This window comes from Labrus bergylta, chromosome 12, assembly GCF_963930695.1.
Source record: "Labrus bergylta chromosome 12, fLabBer1.1, whole genome shotgun sequence".
Taxonomy (NCBI): Eukaryota; Metazoa; Chordata; class Actinopteri; order Labriformes; family Labridae; genus Labrus; species Labrus bergylta.
The window spans coordinates 5205423-5219608 of record NC_089206.1 but is presented as its reverse complement, the minus strand read 5'-3'; the positions used below and the strand labels follow the sequence as shown (position 1 = coordinate 5219608).

The following is a 14186-nucleotide window of genomic DNA, read 5'->3' as shown; positions in this document are numbered from 1 at the left end:
TTGCCTAAAGTACACTCGGTGTGTTTCTGAGCCCGTTGACTTTAAAACTCAGAGTTTCAGGGCCACTGGACTGTTCAGAGGCTGAAGTGGTTTTGTTGTAGGAAAGAAGTGAAATCTGCATATGAAAGGAGAACAGACTGCTCCGTTACTGTGGTGGAAGAAGCATTCAGACCCCCCCCCCCCCCCCACACACACACACACACACACACACACACACACACACACACACACACACACACACACTTGAATTAAAGTATCAATGCCACCTTGTAGTAATAATGTATTACAATTGAAGGCCCCTACATTTAAGATTTAACAAAGTGAAAGTAGAGAAGTATCAGCAGCACGGTGACATCAGAGCTCCGGATGTAGCAGGAGGACGAGAGTCAGCATTAAAACAACATGAATAAGATCATCATCTCTAATATATATATACGTGTGGGGAACAGACGGTGATGAGCTGATATTAACTTCTTTAGATATTTGAATCAACAACATAATATAATGATCACATGTTAGATGTCAAACATTCATCCTAAAAGAAATTAATCTGATAAATAAATGAAGAATTAAGACACAGATGTTGGAAGTTGGATTTTAAAGTATGTTAATATTGTTCTTGAGTAAATTTACTTTGGGATCGTTCCTCATCTGTTCAATCATTACTTGAAAAGAGAAATAAATGCTGCACACTACTCTTGCTAAGTTTCACCAGTTTATTAGAAAAATCACGACGCTTCAGTCGAGAGGTTCAGAGGGACTTAAGCGTTGTGATTCTTCTAATAAATTGGTGAGACTTAGCAAGAGTAGTATGCAGCATTTCTTTCTTTTCAAGTGACAGTTTGTCGCCCTATGCACCTACTTTATGAGGTCGTTGGATGTGTGAACACCTCCTTTAAAAAAACTAAGTCTGTTTAATTAAAATCTATTTCTTCAATGAAATAAAAATGTAAAATAATAATCATCTGAATATGTGTAAAACCTTTGAACTCATTTTGCCTCCTAAAGTTTGAGAGATTTTTTACAGCATCACAAAGAGGACACATCGACTGTATCGTTATTAAATGATCCTGTAAAAAAAGTTATTAGAAATTAAATTACTTGTACTGCTGATGCTGCTGCAAAAAAAAACATATCAACTAAAGACTGTGAGGATGTTGGGATTCTTCAAAGAGTGAAAAATCACTGCAATCATCTATTATCATTTTAATGGCTGCAGTAAAATCCTTTATTTACAGGTGATCCCTCGTTTGAACACAAACACCTTCACAGAGTCTAACACTCCTGTAAACGATGCTTAGAGAAACTATACACGGACTATATTCACATAATTAAAGCACGGTTGCTCTTACAGACTATATAAAGTTGGATCAATCCACTTGTCATTTCCTTTAGAGAACTCATAGTTACATTTCAGAAACATGTGTGAGCGTGCATATTGGACTAACGTGTTGCCATGGTAATCTGAATAAAGTAGATTTCATTTTGAGTTATTACATTTGCAGCATGCGTTCACTTGAATTGTGTTAATAACTATTTTATATTAGAAAGGCTGCAGACACATCGGTGATGTAAAACAGGTCTGACTGTAGCAGATTGAAAGATGAGAGTTTACAGAGGCTCAAATCAAATGCAAACTAACAAAGACAAAGTCTGATTGAGATTCAACTGAGAGTTTTGGAGTTAATAGAACGGCTTTCAGGGGGAGTATGGGGGGGGGGGGGTGCAGCTTTTAACTTTTGCAGTTTAATATCTGGATTTTAATTTTGGATTAAATGCTCGCAAAGAAGAAAAAAATAATGAAAACTGACACTAAATACAGAAATCTTGACTAAAAAACAAAAGGTGGTGGGTGAAATATATTGAACCTGATTTACTGTTCCTAATGTTAGAAGTGAATAAAAGTATATCCAGCGCTTCACCTCTTAATGCTGTTAATATAATAATGAAAAAGATGTGAGATAAGAGAGGTGTGCTGCTCCTTTGAACTCAAACACTGAGCTTAACTATTTCTCTTTTGAAGGGGGGGGGGGCAGTGGAATAAGAAGTGTAATCTTCTCCTCTTATCTCTAACATCCCCCCTCCACACACACACACACACACACACACACACACACACACACACACACACACACACACACACACACACACACACACACACACACACACACACACACACACACAGCGCACACATTAGCATCTGTTATCTCACAATTATCATATACATTAGTCAACACCTGTTTCGCTTAACCTCGTTTAATTAGGGCCATTGAAACGCTGCGCTTCACCCAAAACAAAACCATCCGACATGTAAGAGGGCAGTTTGTTGTGGTTCACTCAATAAATTAACAAATAAAAAGATTTATGGCTCTGGGGCTTTTCAGGCTGAAAGACAAGTGTTAAACATTTTATTTTATTTCTCATTTATTCAAGGAAAACAAACTGCATTTAATATGTTTTGGAGAACGGTGGGGAAAAAAATCGGACTTTTACGCGTGCGTAAAATGTTCCCCATTTGAATATCAGCGTAATTAAAGCCACCGAGACGTTTAATTCAATCTACAAAAAGGTTCAGATGTGTAGGTGCTGAAGTGTCAGGAGCGACAGTGTTGACTGGCAGGATGTTGTTAACTGAATTCGGCTCGTTTTCTAAGATCTCCGCCGATTAGTGCCAGACATGAGAAGTGTTAAGAGTCGTGATAAAAATTACATTAAACTGGTGTTAAGCTTCCTTGTCGCGAAAACTAAAATACGCACATAATAATAAAAAAAAGGATTTAAAACATGCAAATGGAGGGAATGGACACGACAAAAAAGTTTTTCTAAATGTGAAAAGCTGTAAAACTCTTAAAGGAGTTTTTTTTGTGCTAATAAGAAAAAATTAAGATGAGGATAAAAGTCAACTGTAATGATTTTATTTCTACAGTCTGCTCTCTTATCATTGTAGGATAAAATCACTGGGATTCTTTATTTTGTTTTTCTGCTGATATGTCTCTGTTTGATATATAAACAAAGTGAATTTAAAAAATATATGTTTTAGAGTAAATATGAGGTATTTGGGGGGGTTACTTTACATCCAGTTCTCCAAAGAAAAAGAACTACATTTACATAGTTCCTCAGCTCTCTGCAGAAAACTGTGTCGCGATAAGCAGCATTTATTCAGCCTCTCCACCAAAACGCTAAAAGGAACAGCGGAGGGCTTCTTTGATGGGATTTACTGCCAGTGAAAGCTGCAGGTCTTTTGAACGTAGCTGTCAGTCAATACCACAGGGACCTCCCCCCTCTCTCCCCTCTCTCTCTCTCCCCCGCCCCCCCGGCACACACACGCTGGCAGCTTGGGTGTGTATAAATAGATGCAGGAGGCTGGATCGTCACTCAACCCCGAATAGCTGGGACACAGGAAAGATGCCCGCTTCACAAACTGGATTTGGAAACTTCTTCTTGGAGAGGAACATCAACATGCCGGCTGGATATCAGATCCCGGTGCTGGGCTGCCCGCCGGGCGTGCAGCAGCAGCAGCTGGCGGCGATGGCTGCAGGAGTTCCTTTAACGTACTCAGGACTACAAGGATACAACTTTATCCCCTATCCACACCACAGGCACATCACACACATGGTGAGTTCATAATGCTCGAACTTTAACTGTCATACAATGCGCCATGCTGGTTTGTTAGGAACTATTTTAAACAACGATGTGCGTAAAATCTGACGTTCAATAACCTAAAACAACTGAAAAGCTTCAGCATCTTACTTTATACTGGCACACCGAGTTGTTCTGACTTTATGACATTCAAAATAATTAATGAGCACGTTTTTTTTCCGCTTCTAAATATATCACTCCTAGTTTTAAACACTATTTAACTCCGTGCGTAATTCCTCATTTTAACGGTTCTTTTCTCGCTCTTCCAGAATAACGGTTTCGACCTGAAGGCCGCATCTCCCTACCATCACGCGCTCCTGGCTCGTGGGGGAGCTTTCTACTCGCCGTACCGCCCGGGAGCAGCGGAGGATCCCGGGAGGGTCGCCAAGGTGGCCACCCGGGAGAGCACCGGGGCGCTTAAGGCCTGGCTGAACGAGCACCTGAAGAACCCGTATCCGACCAAGGGCGAGAAAATCATGCTCGCGATCATCACCAAAATGAGCCTGACGCAGGTCTCCACCTGGTTCGCCAACGCGAGGCGGCGCCTGAAGAAGGAAAACCGGGTCAGCTGGGCGTCCAAGGGGAAGTCGGACGAGGAGGAGGATGACGAGGAGCAGGAGGGGGAGAGTGACGATGAGGACAGCTCGCTGCAGAAATGTCACCTGGATGACCAGGAAGACGAGGAAGAAGAAGAAACGCAAGCTGAGCGCGCAGACACGCAGGAGCAGGTGGGGAGCGCAGCACCTGTGGAGGAGCGTTTGGAGATGCAGCAGCAGCAGCCAGGCAGCGAGCACCAGGACAGAAATCTCGCACTTGTCAAGAAAGTTGAAAACTCGGAACACACACCTTCCGTTTTGGAAAGTAAAGACAACATTGTGAACCAGAAACCAAAAATCTGGTCTTTGGCAGAAACTGCCACCTCGGACACTGTGAAGAAACCCGTGGACAGTATTTACCATCCGGCCGGGAAACTTTGGGCAGAGTGGGCTTCAAGGAACGGCCTGTTTGTCCCCACATACACACACACTCGTGAACTCATCTGAGCGCGTGTGTTTGGACTCAAATGAAGAGACTTTTAACCACATCTTTTTTTTTGCACTTTAAACTATCAAACCTCAGGAAACTTTTACCTCCTGAAGTTTGCAGTGAAATGTTCTGGGACCAAAGACTAAAACGTGTTATTGTAAATAAATGTAGATGTATTTTTCCATCGCCAAAACTGTAAATTATGTTTCCTTTTGTCTAATCGTGAAGAAATATTTTTGCTTAAATAAAGTTCAGCTTCGAGCGAGATCCTGATGTGTGTGTGTGTACTTGGTCTGTGACTTTGACTTTTAAGTTTTAACACAATAATAATACATTTAGGCGGTAACAATTTAGAAAGAAACCGTGCATCATCATGTCCTTCTGCACATTTCTGAAAGTTATAGTGCAATGTTTATGTTAAGAAGGTCGTGCGTAAAAGGGGATATTCTTCAATATGAACCAAAATACTCCAAAATGAGAATAACAAAGAAAGTTTTTGGCTTAGTTTGCATTTCAAACACTTGGCCAATTAAGTCAACGAAACTGTTTTCTGATAGGTGATAATCCCTGCCAATTCAATTTAACTTTTAGACCTCTTTGTGGATTTATCTTCAAAGTGAAAATGGATGTTGGAGAGGTGTTAATTTCAGCCATTTTATTCTCAGGAAAAAAAAGTCTAAAAATGTAACTCTGGATGACCCAGCAGCAGCAGCAGCAGCAGAGCCAATGGTTCTGTTAATGTGTTGGTAATGTTTAAAGATGTTGCTGAGGGGATCCCTCGCTATCAAACACTCTACGCACAGTACAAAGGGCTGTACCTCCATTAATCCGGGGATAATGAGAAGGCCCCTGGGAGCTGTCGATGCCTTGTCTTCGGGCCTCACCTCTCCATGCAAATCCCTACAAACAGGAACACACAGAGAGGAGATTAGCTCTTATCTGAGCACATTTTTTTCCCCCCAAGCAAACACATGAATACAAAAGAACGTCAAGTAACAAAGCTTCAAAATGTTAAGAGTTATCTCTTCTACCTTTACAATATTTCTTATTGACATCATTTTTTTTTTTTTACATTTTATAATTCCAATATAACACTTTCTGATTATCTGAGCGTTCACAAGCGTATAGTGAACCTCTAGCGCCCTCTTGAGGGATCCAGGTGTAACTGCAGCCTGATTGTCAACAGGTGCACATAACGAGCAAAGGTAGCTCATCTGATGCTTTTTTGGGGGGTCAAATCAACACATTTAAAGATTACACTCACATTTTCAGACTCCCTTTGACTTACCCTTTCCGGGAATAGGCCTATATCGTCTTTGTCCAAGAGATACATGTCCTTAAAACCCGGTTTAAATCATGGACGCAACACGCGCATACCAAACTCGCCTTAAAATTCACACGTTTTTAATTTGTTTTTAATCTTAAAGGATTTCTGTGACACTTAGCCCTACAGCTATGGTTTCAACGCAAACGGGAAGTTTTTGTTGTTAATTCGGCATGCTATTAATACTGCTATCTTATAAAACAAAAGGCTAATACAATAAAAACCCGATTTAAGTTGCAGCTCACACTACTTCCTGTTTATATCCCGCAAAGCATTATGGGAACTGTTGTACCACATTAGTTCGAGGCAGTGAGGTCCCATGTCACGACTTTAAAAATGTCTTTAAAGTAAGAAAACAGGACAAACTGAATAAAATGATAACTGTCACAGTTTAAAGGTCAAGTTTCACACATTTTAATGCGTTCTTTACAAGCTGTTTGCACGTTGGAGAATCTGAATGAATGCTTTTATTTCGAACCAAAAATTTAAATAAGATAACAAAACAAAAAATACAAAAGTAAGTGTCCCAAAAGGAGCAGGAAGAAGTAAAACACATACATACCCCTATGTTACATTTCTTCTGTTAGTTTAAAGATTTTTTCAAATGAAAGTTCACAATTATTTACAGATCACGGGGGACGGGGGATACGTTTGTATATTCACAACAAATATACAAACGTATCCCCAGTTTGTTTGCCACGTAAAAAAAACAGCAATTTCAGTGTATTTACAATCCTAATATCCAGCCAGTCTTACAAACTTTAGAGGAATACCCCTAAAACAACTTTTCTTCTTCCATATCTGTCCAAAATAAATTGTTTGTGTAGTTTCTGAACACAAGCTGCACATTTTATTAAATGAAGGAATGTCAAGTAGATAAAATACATAAAGAGGCACATTCACAGCTTCATAAAAAGCAATTTCTAACAAATTGAAGAGTTGATTTAAAACTTTAAAATGCTTTACCAAAAGCTATGCAGTCTATTCATTTAGTGTTTCATGCTGCTTGATTAAATATTCTAACACTACACAATCATCACAACAGATTTATATTTACAACACTCAAGGGGGCATTATAAACAAGTGAAACATGATGCAAAAAGCTAAAGTTCATCACAGCTGGGACCTTGGTGAGAGAAGTTTTCAGTCCGTTCATATAGATATTTGTGATTCCTCTTGGGACACGTGCTCTGTTTTGGAGTCCTGTTGGACTCGCTGGCCATTGACGGTGAACCTGACATCTGACGACTCTTCCAGGCTTTGGTCGTCCTCGTTCTCCTCCGGTGTTATTTTGTTACACTCTTCCTGCAGCATGGACTCCTCCTCAGTCGGGTTTACTGCTTTCACTTCTCTCAGTGGCTCATGTTTTTCGCCCCAACATGGTTCGACACAGCTCTACAAGAGAAACATCAAAAATGAAGAAATAAAGAGGATTAGATTTGAGTGGAAGAAAGTGGGTGGTTATTTTTTTAAACATTGAGGGCAGGAGATTTTAATTTCAGTGTGTTTATTCACTCGGCAAATACCCACAAAAACCCCCAAACCTGGTTTCATGTGTCAGGTACAGGGTTTAAGAACAACCCTGGCTCTACACATATAGCTACATCCGAGCTTGTTTTGGGTTAAGCGCAGCGTTTCAAAGGCCCTAATTAAACGAGGTTAAGCGAAACAGGTGTCGACTAAAACATGAAATAGTTAACGGAGTGGGAAGACGACTCTACAACCGGCTTCTGGTAAATATTATGTACATGTGTGTTGTCCATTTGAGAGACTGTAGTATCATATTTACCTTGAACTTTCCTTCTGCTTGTCCTCGTTTCACCAAAACTGAAGAGAAATTACGGAGAGCATGAAGGACATAAAAGGGGATTCATGAAAAAGTCATTAAATTGAATATAAGAGAGAGCGTTCAAACCGAAGCTTACCTTTATAACACACAACCCCGATCAGCACAATTAAGATCAAAATCCCAATCCCAATCCCAATTCCATACAACCGTGAGTCTTTCTCTGCAAGGGAAGAGAGAAATGAATCCATTAAGCACACATTGTTCCTGACAGTGTCTCACATCAAATTTCACCCTCAGCAGTGTTAGGTAGGTGACACACACTAGAGGATTTCAGGCCTGATTTAGGGCCCGATCTGCCTACCAAACATGGTTGATATTTACGATTCCAGATCGGGCTGCCTTCAACAGAATACTAACCAATGAGAGCGGGCAGATCGGTAAGCGTCATCACTTTACTTAGTAATTTAACAGCTCACAACCCTGGAAGCTAACATAAAGACATCTGTGTACTGAGCCAAGAAGAAGACTGAAAAAGAAGACCAACTTGTTGAATTATGGTAACAGCACGAGAGGCTTTCTGATGTCTAATTCAACTGATGACGTCCATCGTCCTCCATATTTGTTTTCAGAATCAGAATCTGGGTTTATTGCCAAGTACATTTACACATACAAGGAATCTGACTTGGTGTATTGGTGCTAAACAATTAACAATTTTCTTCTGAAGTCACGTTTGATCACGCGGGTTTCTGTGAGATTTCAGGTCTGTGGAATTGTTACTACAAACAGCAGCTGTGTGGTCTCATGGGCTGGCGTTTGGATGATTATAATATTTAAAAAAAACGTTTGAAACTGTCCTCACTGAAAGTCTGTGGTCTCCCATGTTTTTAAAAACCAGTTGAGATTTGAAAATCGACCAGTGTGTAGCGAGTCTTATGGGACGGTTAGATCTCTTGAGAAACAAGTTTGCATCTCAAATGTTCCCACAACAGGAAACAGGTTTGCTGTTTGTCCGTGAAGAAAACAAACGTTCATTATCTGCCACATGTTTGTATTTAAGGAGGAAGTAAGAAGATGTAGAAGGTGTAGTCTACACACAGATGTAGTGTAAACAGTGTGTAGGTTAAACGTGTTGGTACCTCATAAGAAACCGCAGACCAAAACTGATTGATGTGATGTTACCTTGTCTCCTACACACTTTCATTTTGAGCGCGATACTCTAACCACACAGCTGCAGAGGAAGGAAGAACCTGAAGTGAGAAACTTCAACATTTTTCTCCGCCTACACACAACTTACCACAGATGTTGTCAGACTTGGCCGTTCCAGCTTCCTTAATGTGGTAGTCGCTTTCACACCTGCAAATCAATCAATAAATCAATCAACATGTTGAGTCAGAATCAAAAGATTCAAATTCAGGGAGTTCTGAATTTTCCTCTGAAATGTCCAAAACAAAAAAAAAGGAAGAAAAAAAAAAGCAGCCCTTTTGCTTACGTCAAATATCAGATTCCAAGTTTAATAAAAGGAAAATGTTGGTTTGCAAAAAAATTACAATACAATAAAAGAAGACAAATGTACTTTTAGTTAGATTTTTGGCTTCTTTGGACCTCAAAAAGAGTTTCAAGATTCTGAAAAAGTTTTCTCCAAGCCTCTCTGGAGGTTTAAGAAAACAACTCTTTCAAAAATATGTAATTATTTTTTGTATTGAAAATGGTGATCAAGCGCATGAGCTGCCCTGTCATTTGTAAATCTTCCATTATTGTTTGATTTAGTTGAAATCTGTTATTACAAAGCGAGTCAGATGTCCCCACGAGTTATTCTTTAACTTTTTCTTCCACAAAAACCTTCAGAGGGCAACTCTAGCATACATGAATTCCTTTTGATCAATCATTAACAAGCTCCTGTGAGGAGGTTTTAGCTGGTTATGAATGATGAGATTATTTGGCACAAAACACGACACACATTACAGTCCAAGATCATCAGTAACGAGAGGAAAAGGTACTGCTGTGTCCACAGGGGGCGCCAACATCGACACAAATCGAAAGTTCCTAAAACTAAACTAAAAAACTAAAAAAGACATTTGAGTAAGATAGCCATGCTAACAATGGAGCTCTTTTGTATGTACATGTCACCACGTTTAGTCTACTCTGCTATCGAGCTGTGGGATAAACCCCAAATAATCCTGTGTTCAGACCATTTCTTTTAAAGGTAACCCTAAAAGATAGGCTTAAGAGAACCCATGCCAAAACAAAACCATAAACTCAGATCTTCCATTGTTACGTATTTTATGTACATGTTGCAGCTTTGAAGAAAGAGTGGTAGTTCTTCAATAAAAGTGTGTCTGCTGAATCACACACACCAGATATTAAAACAGTAAACTGGGGGGATTTTGTTGGTCTGTTTACAACATGCTGCCACTTCAGTGTGATGTAAATGTTTTACTTACTCTGTCCATTTCTGGCAGACACTGTCCCACGAACTCTCACTGGAAAATGTGCCAACAGGGCATGTTTCACACACGGTGTCATGTGTATGACTCCCTAAAAAAAATACACCAAAAAAAGACTGAACACATTTAATAAACGAGATTGGGTAATACTGAGATTGGAAGGTTCAAATAAAAGGATGTACTGGATAAAAAAAAAGTCAAGTCACACCTTTAAGTTTGGCCCCTTCTCCTGGTGGACAGACGGTGTGCGGCACACAGGTGATGCATTCCTTACTGGAGCAGTGGAATCCCTGTTCACACATACAGATGGTTTTTTTCTTCTTGTTCTCGTGGACGATGTGCTTAAAGTTTTTATCTGGAAGAGGAATACACGCGAGTTATATGGCATGCTACCTTAAACAGAAGTATCACAATGTGACGAACAAGAATTGTTTTGTTTGATTTCTCACGAGATCTTACTTGGGTCACAGAACGGTTGACGTTGACAATTACGTTCAATTGTGTATGCGTCCTGATATTCATTTTCCCCGCAGTCGACACACTGAGGTTCATCACAAGTACCAGTACCAATCGAGGACATTCTGGTTCCTGTAAAAAAAACAAAAAAAACAAAGTGTTGCGTAATGTAAAAAAAAAAAGCACAATTATGATGTTTTTTTGTTGTTGTATGTAGTAAATAGGGTCCTGTGCCTTTAAGGAATAGTTTGACTTCTGGGTAATATGTAAGTTTTTGCTTTCTTCCAAGAATTAGATGACACCACTCTGACACCTGTCTGTTAAATAAAAAGCTACATCAAGGAGACGGTTAGCCTAGCTTAGCATTAATTCTGGAAACCAGGGAAAACAGCAAGTCTGGGTTAGTTAGTTGAGAAAATGCATTTAACAGCAGCTCTAATTCATCTTAATTAAAAAAAAAAGAAAAAAAAGGATGGTTCCCTATTTCAAATTGAGGTTGTAAACAGGAATGTTTTTTGGAAAGAAGATGTGACTAAGCTCACCATCTCTTGGTTGTAGCACTGCCCAAATATTATTTTCATTACAGATTAAGTACTAATAAACTCTTGTATTAGGATAGGATAGGATAATACTTTATTGATCCCCAGAGGGGAAATTCAGGCATTGCAGCAGCACAGACAAGTAAAGAAGGTCATTCAGAATACAAATTTAAACAGAATAGATTAGATAAAAATATAAATAAAAATAGGGGATATGAAGTACGATATGAATGGTGAAGTTAAATACGCGGGGAATTAAGGCATTAGGTGCAGTGAAAGTTTTCAATTAAAGTATATACATTATGGATTGGAGAAAGAGAATCCAATGGCGGATAAGATGGAAACGAGAAAGTCAAAGTAAAGTAGTTTTGTACATGTATTGATGGTGATCTATATTCCTTGTTCAAAGTTGTATCTGGTTCTTTTTAAACAATGCAACAAAGCCAGCAGAGGTGTTTTCATACCTGGAACACACATCTTGCAGCACTGTCCATTCTTCTCGTACTGATTTTCTGGGTTACAGTGAGGCTGACCAGCGGTAATCACCTGCAAAAACAACAACAAAAGTGTGATATATTAAAAGAGATGTAGGTTTGTCCTTGTCTCATCAGTAGTAGCTGTGGTTGAGGGGTTTGGTTTCTCTGTCGTTAAAACTGTTGGTGCAGTAAGGGCTGTGACGGAAAGTCCCAAACATTCAACACTAATGCAACTCTGAAAAAAAAAAACCAAGACAAACAAGCTGGTGCATTTGATTCTGTATTTCTCTGACTTGTTATTTGCATTTGGTGGTGGATTATAATTCAGTCTCTCTCTGACTTTTTGTTTTGCTCTTAACTTCATTATTTTCAGGATCTGTCACAGTCAGGTGCTCTTTCTTTTACACAGTCAAAACGAAAGTGAAAGTAACTTTGTAAAGACGAGTCATAGGGCCTACTTCTCAATAACATAAAATACCGAATACAACCGTACACTTGAACAATTCGTGATTAAATGAAATAAAAAACATCAAATTAGAAAAGACAGAGAAACACATCGCTGCATTAGTGTTAAAACAGAGATTTAACCACCAGCTTACTGCAACGCCCATCCCACAAAATGAATCCGATTTCATCACAAAATGTAGGATATATATGATATATGATCTTACTCACCAGAAAAGCGCAAATGAGTAAAAGCTGCATCTTCGTTTGTAGTCCCTCCATTGTGAGTCTGCACGCTTCCACACAGTCAGTTTGTTTTGACTGATCTGATCTCTGCGCTGCTCCTTTACTGCAGCTGCACACTCAGGGCGGAGGGGGGCGGAGCTGTGAGGGGGGTTTCCAACAACGACTTTCTTACTCTGCTCTTGACCATTTCCTGTAAATTCATTTCTGAACCGTGTCTCTGCATGGTTCCTAAAATATACAGAACTCATGTTCAACTCGGGTTTGGAGTACTCAGAGCTTTTACTTGACTTAAAGTAGAAACGTCTTGTATCTAAAATTACATTTTAAACTTTAATAATCTGGAGGATTACTGTAATGTCACATTGAAAAGCGAAAGAGAAAATGGTTATTAAGGTTAAAATACTTTAGAAAAACACAACAGAGCATCACATTTAAGTGAAAAAAAAAGCACATTACACATTATTTTTAAATGTAAACTTCTGTGACAGAGAACTTTTGCAAGTACCCTGAATGAAAGTACTACTTATGGTGATCAGTGTGACATCACTGTACATTATATAAGTGTATTATAATATTATGGCTGGCTCATGAATTTGTGAAGATAGTGTTCCAGCTGCAGTTGGTCAAGGTGGAGTTTTTTTTTAACTTTATTGTAGCTGCAAATAAATGCAGATACAAAGTCGCAATTTACTTGTACACAGTACTTTCACGACATTGTTGATTACAGAGTTACAAATTAAAGTCTTTGTATGTGATTTTTTACACTTAAATATAAGATAAATCAAGTATATCCTCTGAAAATAACTCTGTGAGTCATGACTGTCTACAATGGGTGTAACACCCGAGTCCCACTGTCTGTGATGTTTTCAGAGTCCTATCTTCACTTTGTTTACATCGCCGGGACGGCCGGCTGACTCCTCCCCTCGTGTATAAAAGTTGTTTAATTGAGGGACTAGAGAAAAGAAGAATAACATACTGTACTCACTGCTTAACTGTGTTTCTACATCACGCTCATTTGGTTTCATGCTGGTGCTCAAGGGCGACATCTGCTGGATCAAAAAATCACATATAAAGCCTTTAGAAAAGATAATAAGCATTTACAAAGCTTCAATGTTCCAATGTTCATGCTTTATCCACAGAGGAAAACGATCTATACACTTCAATCAGGACCGCTTTGTCAAGAAAAATACTTTTATTTGCAATTATTTACATTTAGTGGTGTGCTTCTGTTTAGGAATCTCCCACATACTAAATTGAAAAGCACTAGATAGGAACAGCACACATTCCTGACCTTCCAGTATACAAGGAAAGCCTAGAGAAGTGGCAAAAAACCCCAAACAGAGCACGCATCAATGACAGCAGCATGGCAAGGATAAAGTGAGACACAGCATAAAAGGAGGAGCTGGGGTGGAGGAGGGTTGCACATGAGGCTAGCCGAGGGAACAGTGAAGAGTATAGGCAGGTTAGAGCAGTTTAAATAAGGCGGCATGAGTGCAATAAGCAAATAGAATGCTTTGAAGCAAATCAGCTGGCCATCAGCTGATGATATGGCTCGCATGGAACAGCTGTTATCAAAAACAATGACATGATAGCAGAGAATGACTCCTTATCCTGCCTGAACTAACGCCATGCTCAAATAAGCCTGAAAGTAAAATTCACAAACTGTACGGCTTTTAGGGAAATTTATAAAACTGTACAAATGTTTCATCTATTCTTAGCCACACCTGAACATAAAATCCCACCAGATGAAGGGATTCCCCATCACTTGTTCATGAAGGGATTTCCCCCCCCTGTCACTGTGTA

The 14186-nt window shown here is 39.3% G+C and overlaps 2 protein-coding genes across 2 annotated transcripts; one reads left to right on the top strand and one right to left on the bottom strand.

The window, feature by feature from the left end:
- The first annotated feature begins 3358 nt into the window (after positions 1 to 3358).
- irx7 (iroquois homeobox 7) lies at positions 3359 to 4932 on the top strand. The gene is made up of 2 exons (XM_020651340.3): positions 3359 to 3615; positions 3909 to 4932. The coding sequence occupies exons 1-2, from the start codon at positions 3406 to 3408 to the stop codon at positions 4680 to 4682; spliced, it is 984 nt and encodes a 327-aa protein (XP_020506996.2). The 5' UTR covers positions 3359 to 3405; the 3' UTR covers positions 4683 to 4932.
- A 1455-nt stretch (positions 4933 to 6387) lies between these two features.
- Positions 6388 to 12525, bottom strand: cd40 (CD40 molecule, TNF receptor superfamily member 5). The gene is made up of 9 exons (XM_020651338.3): positions 12369 to 12525; positions 11682 to 11763; positions 10682 to 10810; positions 10431 to 10577; positions 10220 to 10313; positions 9073 to 9131; positions 7915 to 7998; positions 7779 to 7816; positions 6388 to 7384 (listed from the first exon to the last, which is right to left on the bottom strand). Exons 1-9 carry the CDS (start codon positions 12417 to 12419, stop codon positions 7142 to 7144), a joined length of 927 nt encoding a protein of 308 aa, XP_020506994.2. The 5' UTR covers positions 12420 to 12525; the 3' UTR covers positions 6388 to 7141.
- Positions 12526 to 14186: the final 1661 nt, after the last annotated feature.

Bases quoted from the DNA above. Each gene is read 5' to 3' on its own strand.
- irx7 (XM_020651340.3), top strand. From the start codon at position 3,406: ATGCCCGCTTCACAAACTGGATTTGGAAACTTCTTCTTGGAGAGGAAC. The intron at 3,616-3,908 runs GTGAGTTCATAA...TCGCTCTTCCAG, and splicing joins ACAGGCACATCACACACATG to AATAACGGTTTCGACCTGAA.
- cd40 (XM_020651338.3), bottom strand. From the start codon at position 12,419: ATGGAGGGACTACAAACGAAGATGCAGCTTTTACTCATTTGCGCTTTT. The intron at 10,578-10,681 runs GTAAGATCTCGT...TTCCTCTTCCAG, and splicing joins TCAACCGTTCTGTGACCCAA to ATAAAAACTTTAAGCACATC. The intron at 7,999-9,072 runs GTAAGTTGTGTG...CTTCCCTTGCAG, and splicing joins CAAGTCTGACAACATCTGTG to AGAAAGACTCACGGTTGTAT.